This window comes from Cupressus sempervirens, chromosome 7 (assembly GCF_028749045.1).
Source record: "Cupressus sempervirens isolate cs-2001-9-10 chromosome 7, ASM2874904v1, whole genome shotgun sequence".
NCBI lineage: Eukaryota > Viridiplantae > Streptophyta > Pinopsida > Cupressales > Cupressaceae > Cupressus > Cupressus sempervirens.
The window spans coordinates 891,038,042-891,055,091 of record NC_143124.1 but is presented as its reverse complement, the minus strand read 5'-3'; the positions used below and the strand labels follow the sequence as shown (position 1 = coordinate 891,055,091).

The window sequence follows — 17,050 nt, the reverse complement described above, 5'->3', positions numbered from 1 at the left end:
TCAACATATCTTCAATGTTGAAAAAAGATAGCTTTTGCCAGATACATGAATGATAATCAATACTATGATATAAATATATTTGCATGTATATATATCAGTATACATTGTGTATACTATAATATATACATGCATATCTAGATTTGCTTGAAATAATATTATCATTTTTGATCTAATACTTGAAGATTGATTATCATCCATATACCAGATTGAAATATCATATACTTCCAAGTATAATGTCGATCTGCATTGCAGATTATCATTTCATGTTCCACAAAACTATATATATATATATATATATACACACACCACTCATTAACATCTCCACAAAACAATATATATAGCAGATCCGATCAACCAAGAGGAACACTGAAATCAATTAGTGAAAGCCTCTTAGAGATCAAGCATTAAATCAGTTTCAGATTTGTGAATACAGTAACCTGTATTTCTTAATATTTTTTATACATCATTCTTATATTTGATTAGTATAAATTTATCCATATTCTGATTACAACCTGCAAGAAGAAGACATTAATCAGTAATCATACCATTCAAGAGTTAGGAAATTGAAAACACATATATAGTTCAGATCTGTGATAAATCTAATCATATTTAATGTGATGTCCTCAATTTTAATGCAATAATTAGTTAATTAATTGGTCCTAGGAGTTAAATAAAATAATAAAGGAATAATAAAGGACATTTAATTAATTAATAAATATGGGGCTTAAATTAATAGAATAATGAATTAATTAATATTGTCAGCCTATATTTGTACATTTCTAGATGATTCCTAGACTCCTGCAGACCTTTATAAGGCAGTGGCTGGCCATTCATCATGGATTGGTTTTGATTTCTCTTTGTATTTCCGGAGGTTGAAGGCTGAGGGATCATTGTGCGCAGTTTTGGAGGTGGAAGATCCTCCCTATTCTGCCTGTTGTAGTTTCGGTGGTCCACTGCCACCCTATTCTGCAGTTGGAGATATCATTCTAATATTTCACTTGTGCGCTAGATCTGCTAATCGTCGTCATCTGGCGACTACTTGTATCTGCTCGTATTGTCTCCGATGTCTATGTAACTTTGTAGTATTACCATTTGGAGATTAATATATTAAGTGTTGCTAGCATTTTGGCGACTATCTTGAGTTCCATTGTGTGTGCGTTGTGGCGAATCTTTGCAATATAGATCTTTCATTGTGTTCCGTGTTTCCTACTCTCGAGCAATAAATTCTTATCCTATTAATAATCCTAAGTGCTTTCGCTGACTGACAAAGTGCCATACCTCAACACCATCATTTTCGGCCACCATTCACATTCCCATATTCCGTACAGTCCTCTTCGTCATTGTATGCAAGCCATTGTACATCATCATACATCCTTTCTATGTCCTGCAAGTCCAGACAGCAACCATTTTGTTCATTGTATGTACCTATTGCACCCCATACATTTGACATCGTACGAAAACCAACAATATCTCGTTCATAAAACTACTTCTGGCTACCACCCACTTAGCATACAACTACCACCACTCCTGTGGTACGACCCCATAGCGATATGTCTAGACTCTAAACATCTTCAGGATTAGCATACAAGAGATCTTCCTCCCACAAATTGTGTTTGATGTACAGGCCCCAATACTGTCATACAACCACACCATACTAGTATTTTGTGGTACGAGCAATGTAATTTTATACTCCTTGTGATTGTTGTAATTCAGCACCATACAAAATATTACATACATGGTGTTAGAGCCTTGCTAAGGAAGATCCAATTAGATTTGAGAATTCAAATTACCCAAAATATAAATTTATTCTCTCTTGAAAGTGCAATCACATTCCATTCTTTATAATGTGGAGTGTAATCAGATTTGAAGATTGTCTTGAAGGTGAAACCAACTTTGTATTATGGAAACATGGAATCATGATGATATTGAAAGAAAATAAATCTAGATTGATGACCAAAAGAAACAATCAAAATCCCATAAATGAGGATACTCGTGTATTAAACACTAACTCTCATAAGAAAGGAAAGAAGAATTTCAGAAGAAAGAAAAATACATATGGAAAGGGATCGTCCAAGAAGGACATATCTGAAATACAATGTTTCAGATGTGATCAATATGGACATTATGCAATCAACTGCCCTAATAGAACAAAATAACTAGCATCTTTTGCTAAAGTTGGAGAAGCTAATATAGAACATTTTTATGAGAAATTTATTTTCTACCGAACTTTATCAAGCTAAGCGTAAAACAAACTTAACACTTAGGTAATTGATAATGGATCCTCAAGACACATTATAGGATTCAGAGAACACTTAGACACTATAGTAGAAGAATCTGACGAAGTAATTACTAGGGATGATCCAAATTATTCAGTAGAGGGCACTAGAACTTGCACCATAAATTTGAAGTCGGACATGTCCCTTCATTTGTCTAGAGTATTATATGTACAAGGGATAAAAAGTAACATAGTCTTCATTTCTACTCTGGAAGACAAAGGGTATAGAGTTACCTTCATGGATGGAAAAGTTTCGTATGGCCAAAGAACTCCACTATGAAGAAAGCACAAACTATAGGAATAAGACAAGGATGTCTTTACAAACTTTGTACTGATTCAAGTCAAGCCCTAATCCATCAGACTTTTGACTCAAATGAAATTTGGCACCAAAGACTAGGACATCTTATTTTCATGCTCTGCCTTCATTAGAAAAAATGAAACTAAATCAATCTCATGAAGGAGCATGCAAAGGCTGTGCCCTAGGAAAGAATACAAAGGGGACTTTCCTAAATAATGTTAGTAAAACTAAAATTGTATTAGAATTAGTTCATTTTGACTTATGTGGACCCATGTTTGTACCCTCAATGGGAGGATTCTTATATTATATTATATAATCTTTGTAGATGATTTCTTTAGAAAGACTTGGATATACTTTCTTAAATGTAAGAGTCCAAGTAAATGTTTAAAAGGTCCAAGGAATTCAAAACTCTTACAAAAAACTTGTTTGGGAAGAAAATCAAAGTATTGAGAACAAATAATTGGAAGGAATACATTTAAGAAAATTTGAAAGAATTTCCTGTGAATGTTGGGATTAAGAGGGAGTTTACTATACCTTACAGTCCACAACAAAATGAGGTTGTTGAGAGAAAGAATGGAACCTTATTAGAAGCTACCAGAGCCATACTGTACGACCAAAACATAAAAACTTCTTTTTTGGGCAGAAGCCTCTAGGACAACTTTCTACATTCAAAAGAGATGTCCATAAAGAAGCATTCATGAGTGTAAAACTTGGCATAAGTCACCCAAGGATTTTTGGCAGTCCTGTCTACATTCACGTGCCTAAAGAAAAGAGGTCTAAGTTAGAACCCACTGGCAAGAAAGGGATATTTGTGGGATATAGTGAAACATCAAAAGCCTATAGAGTATACATACTTGAACAAAAATTGATTGAACTCTGTAAAAATGTCATTTTTGGGGAAGACATTGCTTTCAGGAGATCTAAGAGCTCTCATGAGATAGAAGTTCAAGCACCTCTTAAAGAAATGAAGGATCATGCTCATGAGGTTTAGAGGGAATCTCTCGAAGAAACTATAAATGAAAATCAGACTACTCCAATAGATAAACCTAACAAAAGCAAAAAGAGACCACTTGGGGCTAGAAAAATGATTGTGGAAGTTGAAAATTGTGCAACACCCAAATGAACTTTTATAGAAAGTAAGAGACCCCTCAAATTCTTTAGCTATGTTGCCTTGATGAGTGAGATCATCAAATTAGAACCAAAATGTGTCACAAAAGCCTTAAAACATCAAGTATGGAAAGATGGTAAGAGAAAAGAGTATCAGTCTAGTGTAAAGAATGATGTATGGGAGATAGTTCCAAGGCCAATAGGGAAATATGTTGTTTCTTCAAAATGGCTCTTCAAAATCAAACATGTTGTAGATGACAGTATGGAGAAACACAAAGCTTGTTTTCTTGCAAGAGGTTTCTCATAGGAAGAATACGTTGTTTATGAAGAGACATCTGCACATGTTGCCTATTACACCCCATTCAGAGTAGTAATAGCTTTTATAGCATTTATATGTTGGAAGATCCATCAAATGGATGTGAAGACTACATTTCTGAGTGGGACTATTGAAGAATAAGTCTATTTAGAGCTACCTAAAGGCTTTGTGATACATAATGTTGAATCATATGACTACAAGAATGTATTGAATCATGAATGAAGATCTATCTCGTGCATCTTGGAGGTTCTCCCTTTCATAGCAAAGGTAAGCAAGTATCCCAACAAGAGCGCCAGAAGGAAGTCTACCAACCCAACTGATCGAGTGCATGAGGTGTGCCAAGATGAGATTCAAGGGACCATCTAGATGTCCATTATGTCAAGATGATTTGGAGATGATGGGTGACCCATAAAATAAAATTTCTAGTACCACTCTTGGGGACTAATCACTTGTATGGAAATTAAAGAAAGCTTTATATGGACTTAAACATGCTCCCAAACCCTGGTATGGAAGGATTGATCACTATCTTGTGGGATTAGGGTTTTCCAAGAACGATGTAGATTGAAACATCTATTTTAAGGTAATTAAAGGTGATATGTTAATACTTATTTAATGTGTTGATGACCTGCTACTCACAGGAAAAGATCACCTAATCTCTCAATGTAGGAAGGACCAAGCTTCAGAATTTGACATGAAGGACTTGGGCATTTTACATTACTGCTTTCAATTAGAAGTTTGGCATAAAACATATAGTATCATTCTTAATCAAGGAAAGTATACCGTTGACATTTTGAAAAGTTTTGGAATGTTGGACTGTAGACCTGTGTCGACACTCATGGAAACCAATTTGCATAAATTGAAGGAATCAACTACAAGATCAAAATTGGCAGATCCCACTCTCTATAGACATATAATTGGATCATTGATGTATTTGGTCAACACAAGACCGGATATATGTTATGCAGTAAATGTTTTAATCTAGTTTGTGTGTGAACCAAAAGAGATACATTTTGTTGCTGTAAAGCATATTTTGAGATACCTGTATGGTCTTAAATAGAAAAATGTAGACCTAGATCTACATGGATACTCTGATTCTATTTGGGCTGGAAGTGTAAATGATTGGTAAAGAACATCAATATGTTGCTTTAGTTTAGGATCAATAATGATTTCATGGATCAATAGAAAGTAGTAATCAGTTGCACAAAGGTCTACCAAAGACGAATACATTGCAGCCTCTATTGGAGCAAGAGAAGCAGTATGTTTTCAAAAATTGCTTGTGGGATTATTTGGTGAACCTTGAATCTTACAATTATCCATTGTTATAATCAGAGTTGTATCAAGCTTTTAGTGAATTCGGTATTCCATGATAGATCAAAACACATCGAGAGTCCTTATCACTATGTGAGAGACGTGGTAGAACAAAATGTGATTCAGTTGGAGTATATTAGTACAAGTGATGAGACAACACACATTCTCACCAAGCCTCTCCAGAGTAAAAGTTGAACACTCTAGGAATAAACTTGGTATGGTTGAAAATTTAAGTTTAAAATTGAGATTGAGTCTTAAGTTATTTATTTGTACTTAAATATATAAAAGATGTTTAATGTACAAACTCTTTTTGTCATTTGTGTGACTCCATGACTTTATGGCCCCCGTATGTACATTATTGAAAGGTGACAATCTTTTAGAATGAACACTTGTATTTGACATTTTAAGATCACGACTTTACAATGCTTAGCTTCACTACCATGATGTATATCATGTGATTTGATATCCGTGGATATGTTATGATAGTCAATTTCTCTTGGACATTTTGATGAATATCATGAGACTTGATATCAGCTAGAGATCATTATGATCCTTAAAGAGATAATCATGGTGGATAGTGTATCTAAGGATGTACTATGATTCATTATAGTAGACATCATTAGGTTTGATTTCAGTGCACATACCATAATATGCATCAGCTTTAGCAAGGGTTCAAATGTTGAGGTTGAATGATTCAGAAATTTATCCATTTTTAAATACTATTGTTGATGAAGAAAGGGCGAATTTGGATCCTAAACAGATGATGAAGGGAAAGCATATCATGATCAGCAGGTTGAAAGTGGTACTTGATCAGAATAAGGTGTTTGATAGAGGAAAGAACCAAAGTACATTTTTTGGGGTGCCTGGGGCTACCCAATTTCATTGTGCATCATATTGAGCATGGATGCTTGGTTTGCTCCTCCACAGGTAGTTGAGATCTTGCTATGCTCACAGGGAGCATACGTCCCCAGAAATAGCCATTGATGGAACACTAAAATTTTGGCAAATTAAAGAGTTCTAGGCACCATGGCAAAGATAAAATCTTCAGATCTTACCCACTACTTATATTAAAACAATATGTTTCAAACAAATGAAAATCCATGAATAAAGTATTTTGGAAAGTGAAATTATGATTAATAAATGAAGCCAACATTTGCAGAAGCATTTTCAAACTTTCAAGGAGTGACCATATTTCCAATTACCCTAATCTTTCTAGTTGTGGAGTAAATTGTACACTGTGTTGAGTTGGTTACATTGATTCTATAATAGCATGTATGGCAATATCAGAATTTAAAGTCCTGTTAGACGAGAGTTTTGTTTGAACTTTAATGAATGAAAGAGTAGATCAATCTCAAAGCTATGTACACAACTTGGGCACATTAGGAAACTATTTATGAACAAGCATCACATAACCTCAAACTTTCCAAAGAAATGATGAGCAAAGCGATGGAGATTTATAAACCAAATACATCATGTGCATCCACAAACAATGAACACCCGTCATACACAAATTTTGGAGAGGATTGTAACGACAATGAATGTAAGACCAGATGTGATAAACAGTAACATAAAGATAAAACACAATGACTACATCAATATGATGGTTATGACAGGATCAACGATTTTGATAATATAGGAGGCAATGACCATCACGTATGGATGTAGTTCAGAGCAATGCATAGATTGATAGGTATCATTTGCTCCAGATGGATGTTGGTCTATATGCCTTGCGTATATGGATGAAGTCAAAGGTGAGGCCTCAGGTTCTAAACCAGATTGCATTCAAATCATTCCAAGGATGCTGTCAAGAGTTTCTATGCCTTGTCGAGTACCAAAAGTGATGCCTGGCACAAACATAGTGGAGTTTGCGTAGCTGGAAAACGATTTCACCTAGCAGTCAATATTATCAAGCCGAGATTGAAAGGTTTGAAGATAAAGCTTAATGTGCATAGGAATCATTAGGCACAAGACTAACTGAAGAGGCCATCTCTCAGATCCTGTAAAAAATAAATCAATTTTCTATACATGTCAACACAAAAGTTGTCATACTTGTGAGAATTAAAATATGAAACTATATAAATGGAAGCCCAAATGCGATTAAGTTTGCAACGAATTTGACTCAAAGAATGTGCAATAGTAATTTTCTTAAAAGGCCATGATATGGAAGTTTATTAAAATTTGCCGGCAAAACACCATATAGCCCGATAAAACACAAGGGATTAAATAAAATGAAGAGATGCAATTATAATACATTTTATTTTAAAAAGAAATGTCTTTTCACTTTGAAGAGTTACAAACTCAGTTGAGTGAGGTATAAATAAGGATTATTTTATTTTCAAAAGAACATATTCAAAAAACATTCATTCCCATATTCTGAAGAAGCATTTTATATGTATGGAGGGATAAGGAGTTTATTATGACTTTGTAATATAAATCCTATTTATTATATTTTTATAATAAAATAAAATGTTCTTTGTTTATTATTAAAGGCATGGAGATTTAAATTGCAGATGAATCGTCCTTTGTAATTATTTTTTGGAATCTGTATGCAATTTAAATGTCAGATAAGTGGACAAGGTCATTTAGCATTTAAATTCGATCATCATAGATAGTGTGAAATATTTAATTGTTTTTGTATCTATGTACAGTTTGTCTCCCTACTAGAGGAATTAAAATTCAATCTGGACTAATTTAAGATTGTGTAATATTTGGTCTGTCGCATCGTGATTATTTAATTGTTGGTAGTATAAGTGCTTAAGAACTTTATGAAGTTGTATGTAAAATTTCACCGAAGTTGACTCTATTGCCTGTTAGGATAAACCACAGACAGAAATAAAAAACTACATGCAAATATAACCAATAACATAAAATAATAGATCATACAGAAATGAACACAAGACACCAAGATTTAACGTGGTTCACCCAATCCTTGGGCTACGTCCACCAAACAACAAGTCCAATATTATTACAATCCAGTGATTACAACCTGATTACAATCCGTAATCCCTTACAGCTCAATACCGCCGCAAGAAGCAATTTCGCATCACAACATAATGAAAAATACCCAACCCTAAACCCTTTTATACAAGTATTAAACCGCTTTAGGGTTATAACATGTCGGCCATAAATTAGCCATAACTTTAGTGTCGAATCTACTAATAGTACCAAATTTTTTTATTTTTTTTCAGGGCGATGCCCCAAATCCCACTAATTATGAAGTCTGTATAGTACTTTCCTAATTAGTCACCACAATCTAACATTGCCCAGATGAGCAGAGGCACTGGTCTTTCTATTATTGAAGTCAGAAAATTTATATATTCCATCCTACAAGCATCAAATTCATTATTAACAAACTTTATACAATTCATTCAATTCACACTCAACATCAAGTTTCAGTTTAATTGAGTTCAAGGACCTTGCCAATCGGAGAACTCCAAAGCTTAAATTCGCTTTAGAAAAGCTTTAAAACAAGTAATCAGGTTTGGGGAGAAGGTATACCTGCCTAGGTGTAGCGGAGCCTGACGTGCAAGGGGAATCAAGGTTATTCTCGTTAGTTGGCTAGAAGTGATTGAGAAGTCCTATCGGAGAAGTGGTAGGCTCTTGGATTTCCAATTTGCGGTTTTGGGAACCAACACACTCATTAACATGTCTCCAGAAAACAATATTTATAGCAGATCCGATCGACCAAGAGGAACACCAAAATCAATTGCTGAAAGCATCTTGGAGATCGAGCATTAAATCAGTTTCAGATTTGTGAATACAATAACCAGTATTTCTTACTGTTGTTTATACATCTTTCTTATATTTGATATGTACAAAATTATCCATATTCTGATTACAACCTGCAAGAAGAAGATATTTATCAATAGTCATACGATTCAAGAGTTAAGAAATTGAAAAAACATATACAGTTCAGATCTGCAATAAATCTAACATATTTAACATGCAACAAATGAGAGTTTTGGTCCTTTTACTTTCAGTGAATAAACTTTTTGGCATTGTTTGGTCTTTTAAAACCCTTCCATTTCCATTGTTGATTTAATACAATTTACAGAGTGACCAGCCATATTTGTGTCATATCTTCAAGCAACTTTATTTGACGAGCGATAAATTGCATGAGGTTTTGAAGTCTAATTCAGGTTCTTTCCATGTTGATACTTATAATATTGTCCACCTACCTTGTGGGGCAAGGTGGAAGATGCTGTGCATATTAATTTTGTGGAATTCCTGCTCAATGTCAAATGGTTTCATAGGTAAACATATCTAGATGCTATGTTATTCAAGATGATTGCTTTGTAACAGGCAAGATTAGGGCAAATATGGCAGGTTTTGCATGCCAATGTTCTGTTGTGGAGTTTAGAAGTATTGAGCAAGAGCATCAGTTCTAAAATGGTTAGCTATTCATGTTTTCTGTCCAGCTAATTCAATTTTTTAAATTTGGTTGTTAGTTTCAATGACTAAATTAGTCAAAATTGATTTCATTGTTAAGGTTTCAATTTTGTAATATAAGATTTGGTTGTTAGTTTCAAATTTCAATGACTAAATTAGTCAAAATTGATTTCATTGTTCAGGTTTCAACTTTGTAATATAGATTGATCAGCCTGTTTTCCTGTGAGTGAAAATAGGATGGTCATACTTAACTTATTTGATGAAGCAAACTTATTACACATGAATAAGGTGGAGGATCTGGTTATTTTTCGTTTGAATCTCTTTTTTTAATCCCCAAGCTATACCTAAGTACTCAATGGGCTTCAATAGGAAATAAGGTTAATGGATATCAATAATTTCGAGCTGCTGATTGAAGTTGTTGAGGAAGACACAAAAGGGCCTCTTGATTGAACACCAAACACTCGGGTCAAATCAGCACAACTGGTTTAAGATCTGCACAGTGACTCCTAATAATTTCAGCAGCTAAGTGATGATTTTATGCCCGGTTAATTTGAAAATAAGAACTAGGCAATGTTGGTATTTGGTAATGATTTACAACCTTTTTCTGTCAAAAGTTTCAAGCCCTCCATTACTCACATGTTTCTTGTTGAAAATCTGTTGCTCATTTGGGTGGTCTATTCGTATTGTATCGACTTCAAAGCATCAATTTCTTCTCAGTTTACTGATGTGGCAAAAGGTTTTGGAGCAGGGTCATTTCTTTGATTTGTTTAGTCATGTCCTATGGTCATGTTATATTTTTTGTCTACTTATCACCTCCTTCACAGGACTCTCTTCAACACGTGGTACGAAGAGGCAGTGTGCCCCTCCCCTGACATCCGTTCACTCTAGATTCATGAGACCTCGGAGGGACTCTTCTCAGCTCTGGACTTGCTCTTCAAGGACCTCTCAGAGGTGGCCAGTTATCTTGGCCGGTTTGACAACTTATCCTTCTGTTTGGAGGTTCTTCTCAATGGCTCAGGTTTCTTAGGGGTTGGGGGTGTTCCCTATTGGACCAACTGCACCCCCTCTCCTCCTCAGTTCTTGCTTTGTGGTTCTTTTTGATTTTTTGTTGCTTCAGCTTTATTTTTCTTCATGTACTGTTTGGTGCCCTTGCTGCGGGATTGGGCCTTTGTGTTTTGGTTGGCAGTCCCTTTGACCCCTTTTTTGGTCATTAAAATTTTATCTTGTCTTGTCTAGAATTGTAGATAACACCTCTTGATTATGAAGATGATATAATCATCTATTCAAAAGGTTTGCTTAAATTTTTTAAATTCAACCACTGAATGAAATTTTTGTATTTTGGGATGGAATGATTCAAAGATAGTGTAAAATTATATATTTCAGACAAAGAACTTTCTGTGGACACACAAAAGTAAGTGAATCGTTCATATTTGATTTGTTCACCTGTATGCCATTCTCAATTGTTTTTCAACTTAGTGAATAACACTGGTGGCATATTATAGTCTTTCTTTATTGCTCTCTTGTGCATTCTTTTTCATGTTTTTCTTTTCTCGTAAGGTGTAGTAAATGTCCTGCTGAATGGTACTCATTTTCTCTCCAGTTTACTGCGTTAATTGCCATAGAATGTAAAATTTTCTGTAGCTTGTTCAATAACTTTTGTTTTCTAATCAACTAATTTTTATCGTGGTACTTAATATCATGTGGTCCAAATATGCATATAAGCAGTAGAGTTTTTCATTTAATTATCTGCTTGAGTATATATCCTCTTAGTTTTTCACTGATTCCAAATGTGTACATAATTTATTCAGGTTCTGATGCGTTGCTGCATTTACAATGCAACTGTTTGTGATATATTATGTGGTATACCAGTTCAAGAGCCTGTATCTAGTGCTGTGAATGGAGGTGGAGATGGAACTGTTGTTGGGACTATGTTTCAATTGCTGTCGCTACACAGTAAATCAACTTCAAATAAAGAATCACCTTCTAATGAATCAGATAATGTAACCAAATATTCCGGCAAAGAAGGTGTTATTCTTCACACATGTCTTACTCTTGCAACCATTTCGCAGGGATTGAAGTTGTGTGGAAGGCATTATGCTTCGTGTGCCTTGACTGCATCTCAACCAAAACAGCGATTTCGTCTTCAAGTACTTAAACAACAATGTTCTTCTGATGATTGGTCAACTGGTTCTTTTCCTCAACATCGCTGTGCTGCAGCTATGTTGGCTTTGGCTTCTATCCTGTCCCTTGAACATGATGCACATGGACTTATCAGCTCATCATCGGTAGCTGAAATTGCATTAGCTTCGATTCCACCAACAAACACAATACGTGTCCATCTTGGACTACCTTTTGTCTCAGAATCGAAGGCATGTGATAGTAAGGATGAGCGGGCTGTGGTAAGCAGTGGAAATGGCACACTCGCACATTGGCATGGACTGAGAGATGGCTGTGTTGGTTTACTTGAAACACGAGTTAAATGGGGAGGACCACTGGCTGTAGAGCAAGCATGCTCACATGGTATTCCGAGTCTACTTATTTCTCTGTTGGCAGATGGGCCTGCAAAGATAAATCATGAAGTAGGTCGTTCCTTAGAGGATAAAGTTGGTTTCTCTCCAATGGGTGTTGTTTGGGCATTGTCAGTAATTGCACAGTGCTTAGCTGGTGGTGCATTCCGTGATATTCTTTTAAAGAGAGAGTCTCTTGGTTTAATTATAGGATTGATGAATGAACAGCATCTCAAGTACTTGAAATTTTGGGATGGACATGGTGGGGGCAGTACTGGTTTGAGAAACTTAGTGAATGAAATCATTAATATTTTGGCATTTCCTTTTATTATCTCTCAGCAATCTCCTGGTCTACCTGCAACATCTGCATCCATCAGTAGTGGCTTGCTTCTGAACTCAAGCTCCCCAGGGGGCAGAGTGGGCAGTGAAAATGCAGATATCATAAAGGCAGTTTCTGCTAGTATGACTCAGTATTCGCAAATTCTTCTTGAGGTTTGAGACAGCTTAACACAAATACAGTTTGAAAGTTTAAGAAAAATTCATGCATGATATCAATGTTTTTTCTAGATTCTCTCTCCTTTTGTAGAAAACTGACATAAAAGAAAAACAATTTAACTATCAAGAAATTCTTATACATAATGAATTTTCCCAGACATGTTACAAACAGCTTGTAAAGGTTGGCAATGATCTAACGCCGGTTAGTTTTTGTTTGTTTTTTTTTAAAATGAGATTTTGAACTACTTAAACTCGGGCATTTTATCTCTTGATCAACCCCAGGTTGGCGCTGTTGCTCCTCTTCTGAAGTGCTTGGAATATTTGGAAGCAAAAGATTACGGGAAACCCATTGCTCTTATTGCTAAAATGGTTAGCTTGAAGACCATTGCTGTCGAGCTTGTCAAAAACAGTCTATTGAGTCCCACCACAATAGGGATGATGCTTGATAATGCATGTCCTAAGGAAGTCATTTTGGATCTGTTGATGATCATCTCAGACTTGGCTCGAATGTCAAGAGTAAGATACATACATCTCATGCTTGCACTTAAGGCTTTTGTCCTCGCTTTATTCTCATAGTAAATGAAACATTTTTCAATAATGAATTTGTTTAGCAATTCACGCTTTTCATACCTTTTGATGATTGACACAGGACTTCTACGAACCGATAGAAAAAGCAAATTTGTTTGGGACCATGAAATGTTTCTTGAAACATGATGATGCCAATATACGTTCAAAAACTTGCAGTGCCTTGGGCAATATGTGTCGCCATACAGATTATTTCTATGATTTCCTTGTAAGTTATTTTCTTCAACTAGAATATCAATATTTCTCTTCCGTATGCATTCGTTTGTTGACAGTCTGTTTTCTTTCTATTATATACGGGGTCTGTCACTGAAGGAATGCAAGCTTTCATGAATTTCGCTATTGGAAACCACACTGACATGTTGGTTTTGCAGCTCAAGCATGATATTATTAATCTTCTCATAGATAGATGTGCAGACCCAGACAGGCGCACCAGAAAATTTGCCTGCTTTGCGGTACGACTTAGATATCAAAATGTCTTCTAATTGAGAATTCTATGCTTTATGGATTCTAACTACACAGGACTTCTTAAAACTAGGTTGGCAATGCTGCCTATCACAGTGAATATTTATATGATCAACTTCGACGATCTATACCGCATCTAACCAACCTCTTGCTTGGGGAGGAAGAAGACAAAACTAAAGCCAATGCAGCTGGTGCTTTAAGCAATCTTGTGCGAAATTCAAGCAGACTATGCGGGGACATAATATCCAAGGGGGCCATGCAGGTCAGAACATCAAACTTGTATTTACATGTTTAAAAACTTCCATTTCAGAATGGTCAATTTTATTATTTATCTTTTCTTCCCTGTATGTTGTGTAGGCATTACTGAAAGTAATATCAGACTACTCAGCTACTGCATTAACACCCGGAAGAAGGGATGCAAGCAGTGAGTCACCCCTCAAGATAGCCCTTTTTTCCCTGGGTAATATGTGCATCCATGCACCATGTAGACAATTCCTTCGCTCACCTGAGTTCTTCCAAGTTCTGATGCGCCTCCGTCAATCTCCAGATCCGACGATTATTAAATATGTATCTCGTATCACTAACAGATTTCCTGATGCGCCCCCAGCGCGATGATCTACTAGTTGCAATATGAAGTATCCATAAAAATTGCTTCTGGACTATTAACATACAGCTTCTTAGGCCAAGAAATGAAGTGGTGCCAAAGTAGTGTTGGGTTTAAGATAACCCAGCAACACTAAGAGTCCGTCCCCCATCTGTAAAAAGAATGAAATGTATATTACCTCGAGGCTATATATATTGACTACTCTTGAAGAGGGAAGGTGGAGTATGACCCAGCAGAGTCTTGATATCATTGCAGCCCCACTGTATTGTGGTTACTGGTTCAAGCTTATGCAGAAACTCTACAATTAATATGTTGGTCAGAAGAGATTTCCAGATACATTGGAAATTTCAATCATTCAGTTAGCTCTATGTTAATGAGGTTGGTATAAGTCACGCAGCTGGGCAGTATGGAAATTCATCTTGCTAATCACAGTGCTGCTCAAGCACGTGTTAGCAGAATTATTAAGTCGTTTTTTAACGGATCTGGAGCAAATTTTTGTTGGTCCGTAATCAATTAGACTGAAGCCGTTGGGATTACTGGTTTACTGCAAGGACGTTAGCATTCCGTCTTTTGGAAGAGAGGAATGCGGTTGCAATCAAAAATCCTAATTGTATGGTGGATGGTTCATATTTGTAGATGCTATTCTTTTTATTGTTCTCATGAAAAATTTCTTTGTTCAATGTGAATGGTTCATCTTAAAACATGAATGTAGTTTGCTTTGGAATGTCATCCACAAAAGGATTTGCCACCACGCCAGGGAGAGTATAATACAGACATAAGAGGAATTCTGTTAGTGTTTCCCTGACCTCTATTCATCTGGGGTCACATCAGCACGCTATAAATTCATCTTTCCTCACTTCTTGTGAAAATTGTATTTCAGTTCTTTTTATTTGGAGTTAATTTCTATTTAATTTATCTTAAATTTTTGTGTTAATTATTTAAAAGCAAACTTCATTCTCAAGTCGTGTTTTATTTGTATTTTAAAATTACATATTTAATTTTAAATGATAAAAGTGAATTTATGAATGATTTTTACTGAAATTACTTTATCATAATATTGTTTTTGTTTATAGAAAATGAGTTATTTTTAAAGGAGGATCAATAGTCTTAGACGGAGAAGACAAGGTTGAGAATTTATAAAGCAACTATTTAGACACAAAATGTTTGAAGAATTGTTTTGCCAAAGAACTGAAAATATGCTACAAGTGTGAATTACAATCCTTAACATCTATTAAATTTATTTATTTACGTTCAAATATATTAAAACATGTTATTGTGTTTCGTAAAGGAAACCAAAAAAACTTTAGGTGATATCTTGATAATGAATAAATTGGACTGCATTTTGTAAGACAAGACCATTGATATATATGCTATGAGAGAGGGCCTAATAGTTATAACCTTAATTTTGTGCTTAAAATCTCACCTAATGATTTCAAAGTCATATCATCAAATATGACTTACATCATCAATTTTCATCTCACATTAACATGCTTTAGAAGACCATTGATATATATGCTATGTTAGAGGGCCTAATAGTTAGAACCGTAATTTTGTGCTTAAAATCTCACCTAAATGATTTCAAGGTCACATTATCAAATGACTTCATCAATTTTCATCTCACATTAACATGCTTTTTGTTTGAGTGTTGAAATTAGCCTCCAACAAGGTGAGAGCAATGGTTGTGAAAAATGATACCCATATTGGTTGCCTTTTTACAACTAGAGTTACATTTAATTTAATTATGGTTAGTCATCATAGCAATCACAATTTTGAAGTCACTAGTGCAATGTTGTCAAAAAAATTGAACATTAAATAAACAAGTGATTATTTAATCAATAGGTGAGGGTATTTAATCAATAATTGCTATCACAACCATTGAAACATGTTAGGGTCCTTTCAACTAGACTCGTTTTTGTTGGAATGAGTAATTCCCACCTCAAATGAATTGTAAAAGAATAATAGAGGATTCTAGAATTTCTAAGAGGATTACCGGATAGGGTTAGGTAAAGTTCTAGAAGATGTTTATGTTTGGATAATTCCAGAGAAGTCTATTTGTCCTATGTTGGCTAATTTAGATGTTTCCAGAAATGATCTAAGACCTCTCTAAATAGAGGCATCATGTAATGTAATTGACATGGACAAAAATGGTGAATGAAATATAATATATTTTATTGTACATCAACATGTTGTATTGTGTAACATCTATCAGATTGGTATTAGAGTTGTGTGTTTGTACCAGTGGTATCAGAGCTATCCTATGTTTCATCAATTTGGTATCAGAGCCAGGTGGACAAAATTGTTGATTAAAGAGGAAGCAATGTTTTGGTGCTGCTAAAATATGGAGGATTGATTTGTGTAATAGAAAAGACAATTGTTTTGAAGAAGACCACACAGGAAGTGTTGAGTAGGAAAGAGGGCAAGTTGGCAAAAGAAAGGTATAGTGTGAATTCTTGTAATTATTTAATGGCATTTGAGAAATTATCCTATTGTCTCTAAAAGAAAGGAAGATCATAGTATTTAGAATTTTCTAAAAGATAGAGCAAAGTGTTTTAAATTTTGGTGTTTCAAAGGGGAAAGCTGGAAAAAGAGAAAAGAAGGAAAAAGATAATTTGGAAGAAGAATTGATGAATGCTAAAGAGTCAAATTCAAATTTGATAAAAGGGTTCAAAGAAGTTGGAAAACAAAATTATGAATATTTGTGTCA

General features: G+C 35.0%; 1 protein-coding gene across 1 annotated transcript in view; it reads left to right on the top strand.

Annotated features, from left to right (window-relative positions):
* FU (kinase family with ARM repeat domain-containing protein) overlaps positions 1 to 15,280 on the top strand; it is a 183,877-nt gene extending 168,597 nt beyond the window's left edge. The window contains exons 19-24 of the mRNA XM_089793391.1: positions 11,502 to 12,692; positions 12,978 to 13,211; positions 13,345 to 13,488; positions 13,652 to 13,732; positions 13,816 to 14,004; positions 14,100 to 15,280. Of these exons, the coding sequence (XP_089649517.1) occupies positions 11,502 to 12,692; positions 12,978 to 13,211; positions 13,345 to 13,488; positions 13,652 to 13,732; positions 13,816 to 14,004; positions 14,100 to 14,357 (2,097 nt within the window). The 3' untranslated portion in view covers positions 14,358 to 15,280. The remainder of the gene's footprint in view (positions 1 to 11,501; positions 12,693 to 12,977; positions 13,212 to 13,344; positions 13,489 to 13,651; positions 13,733 to 13,815; positions 14,005 to 14,099) is intronic.
* Positions 15,281 to 17,050: the final 1,770 nt, after the last annotated feature.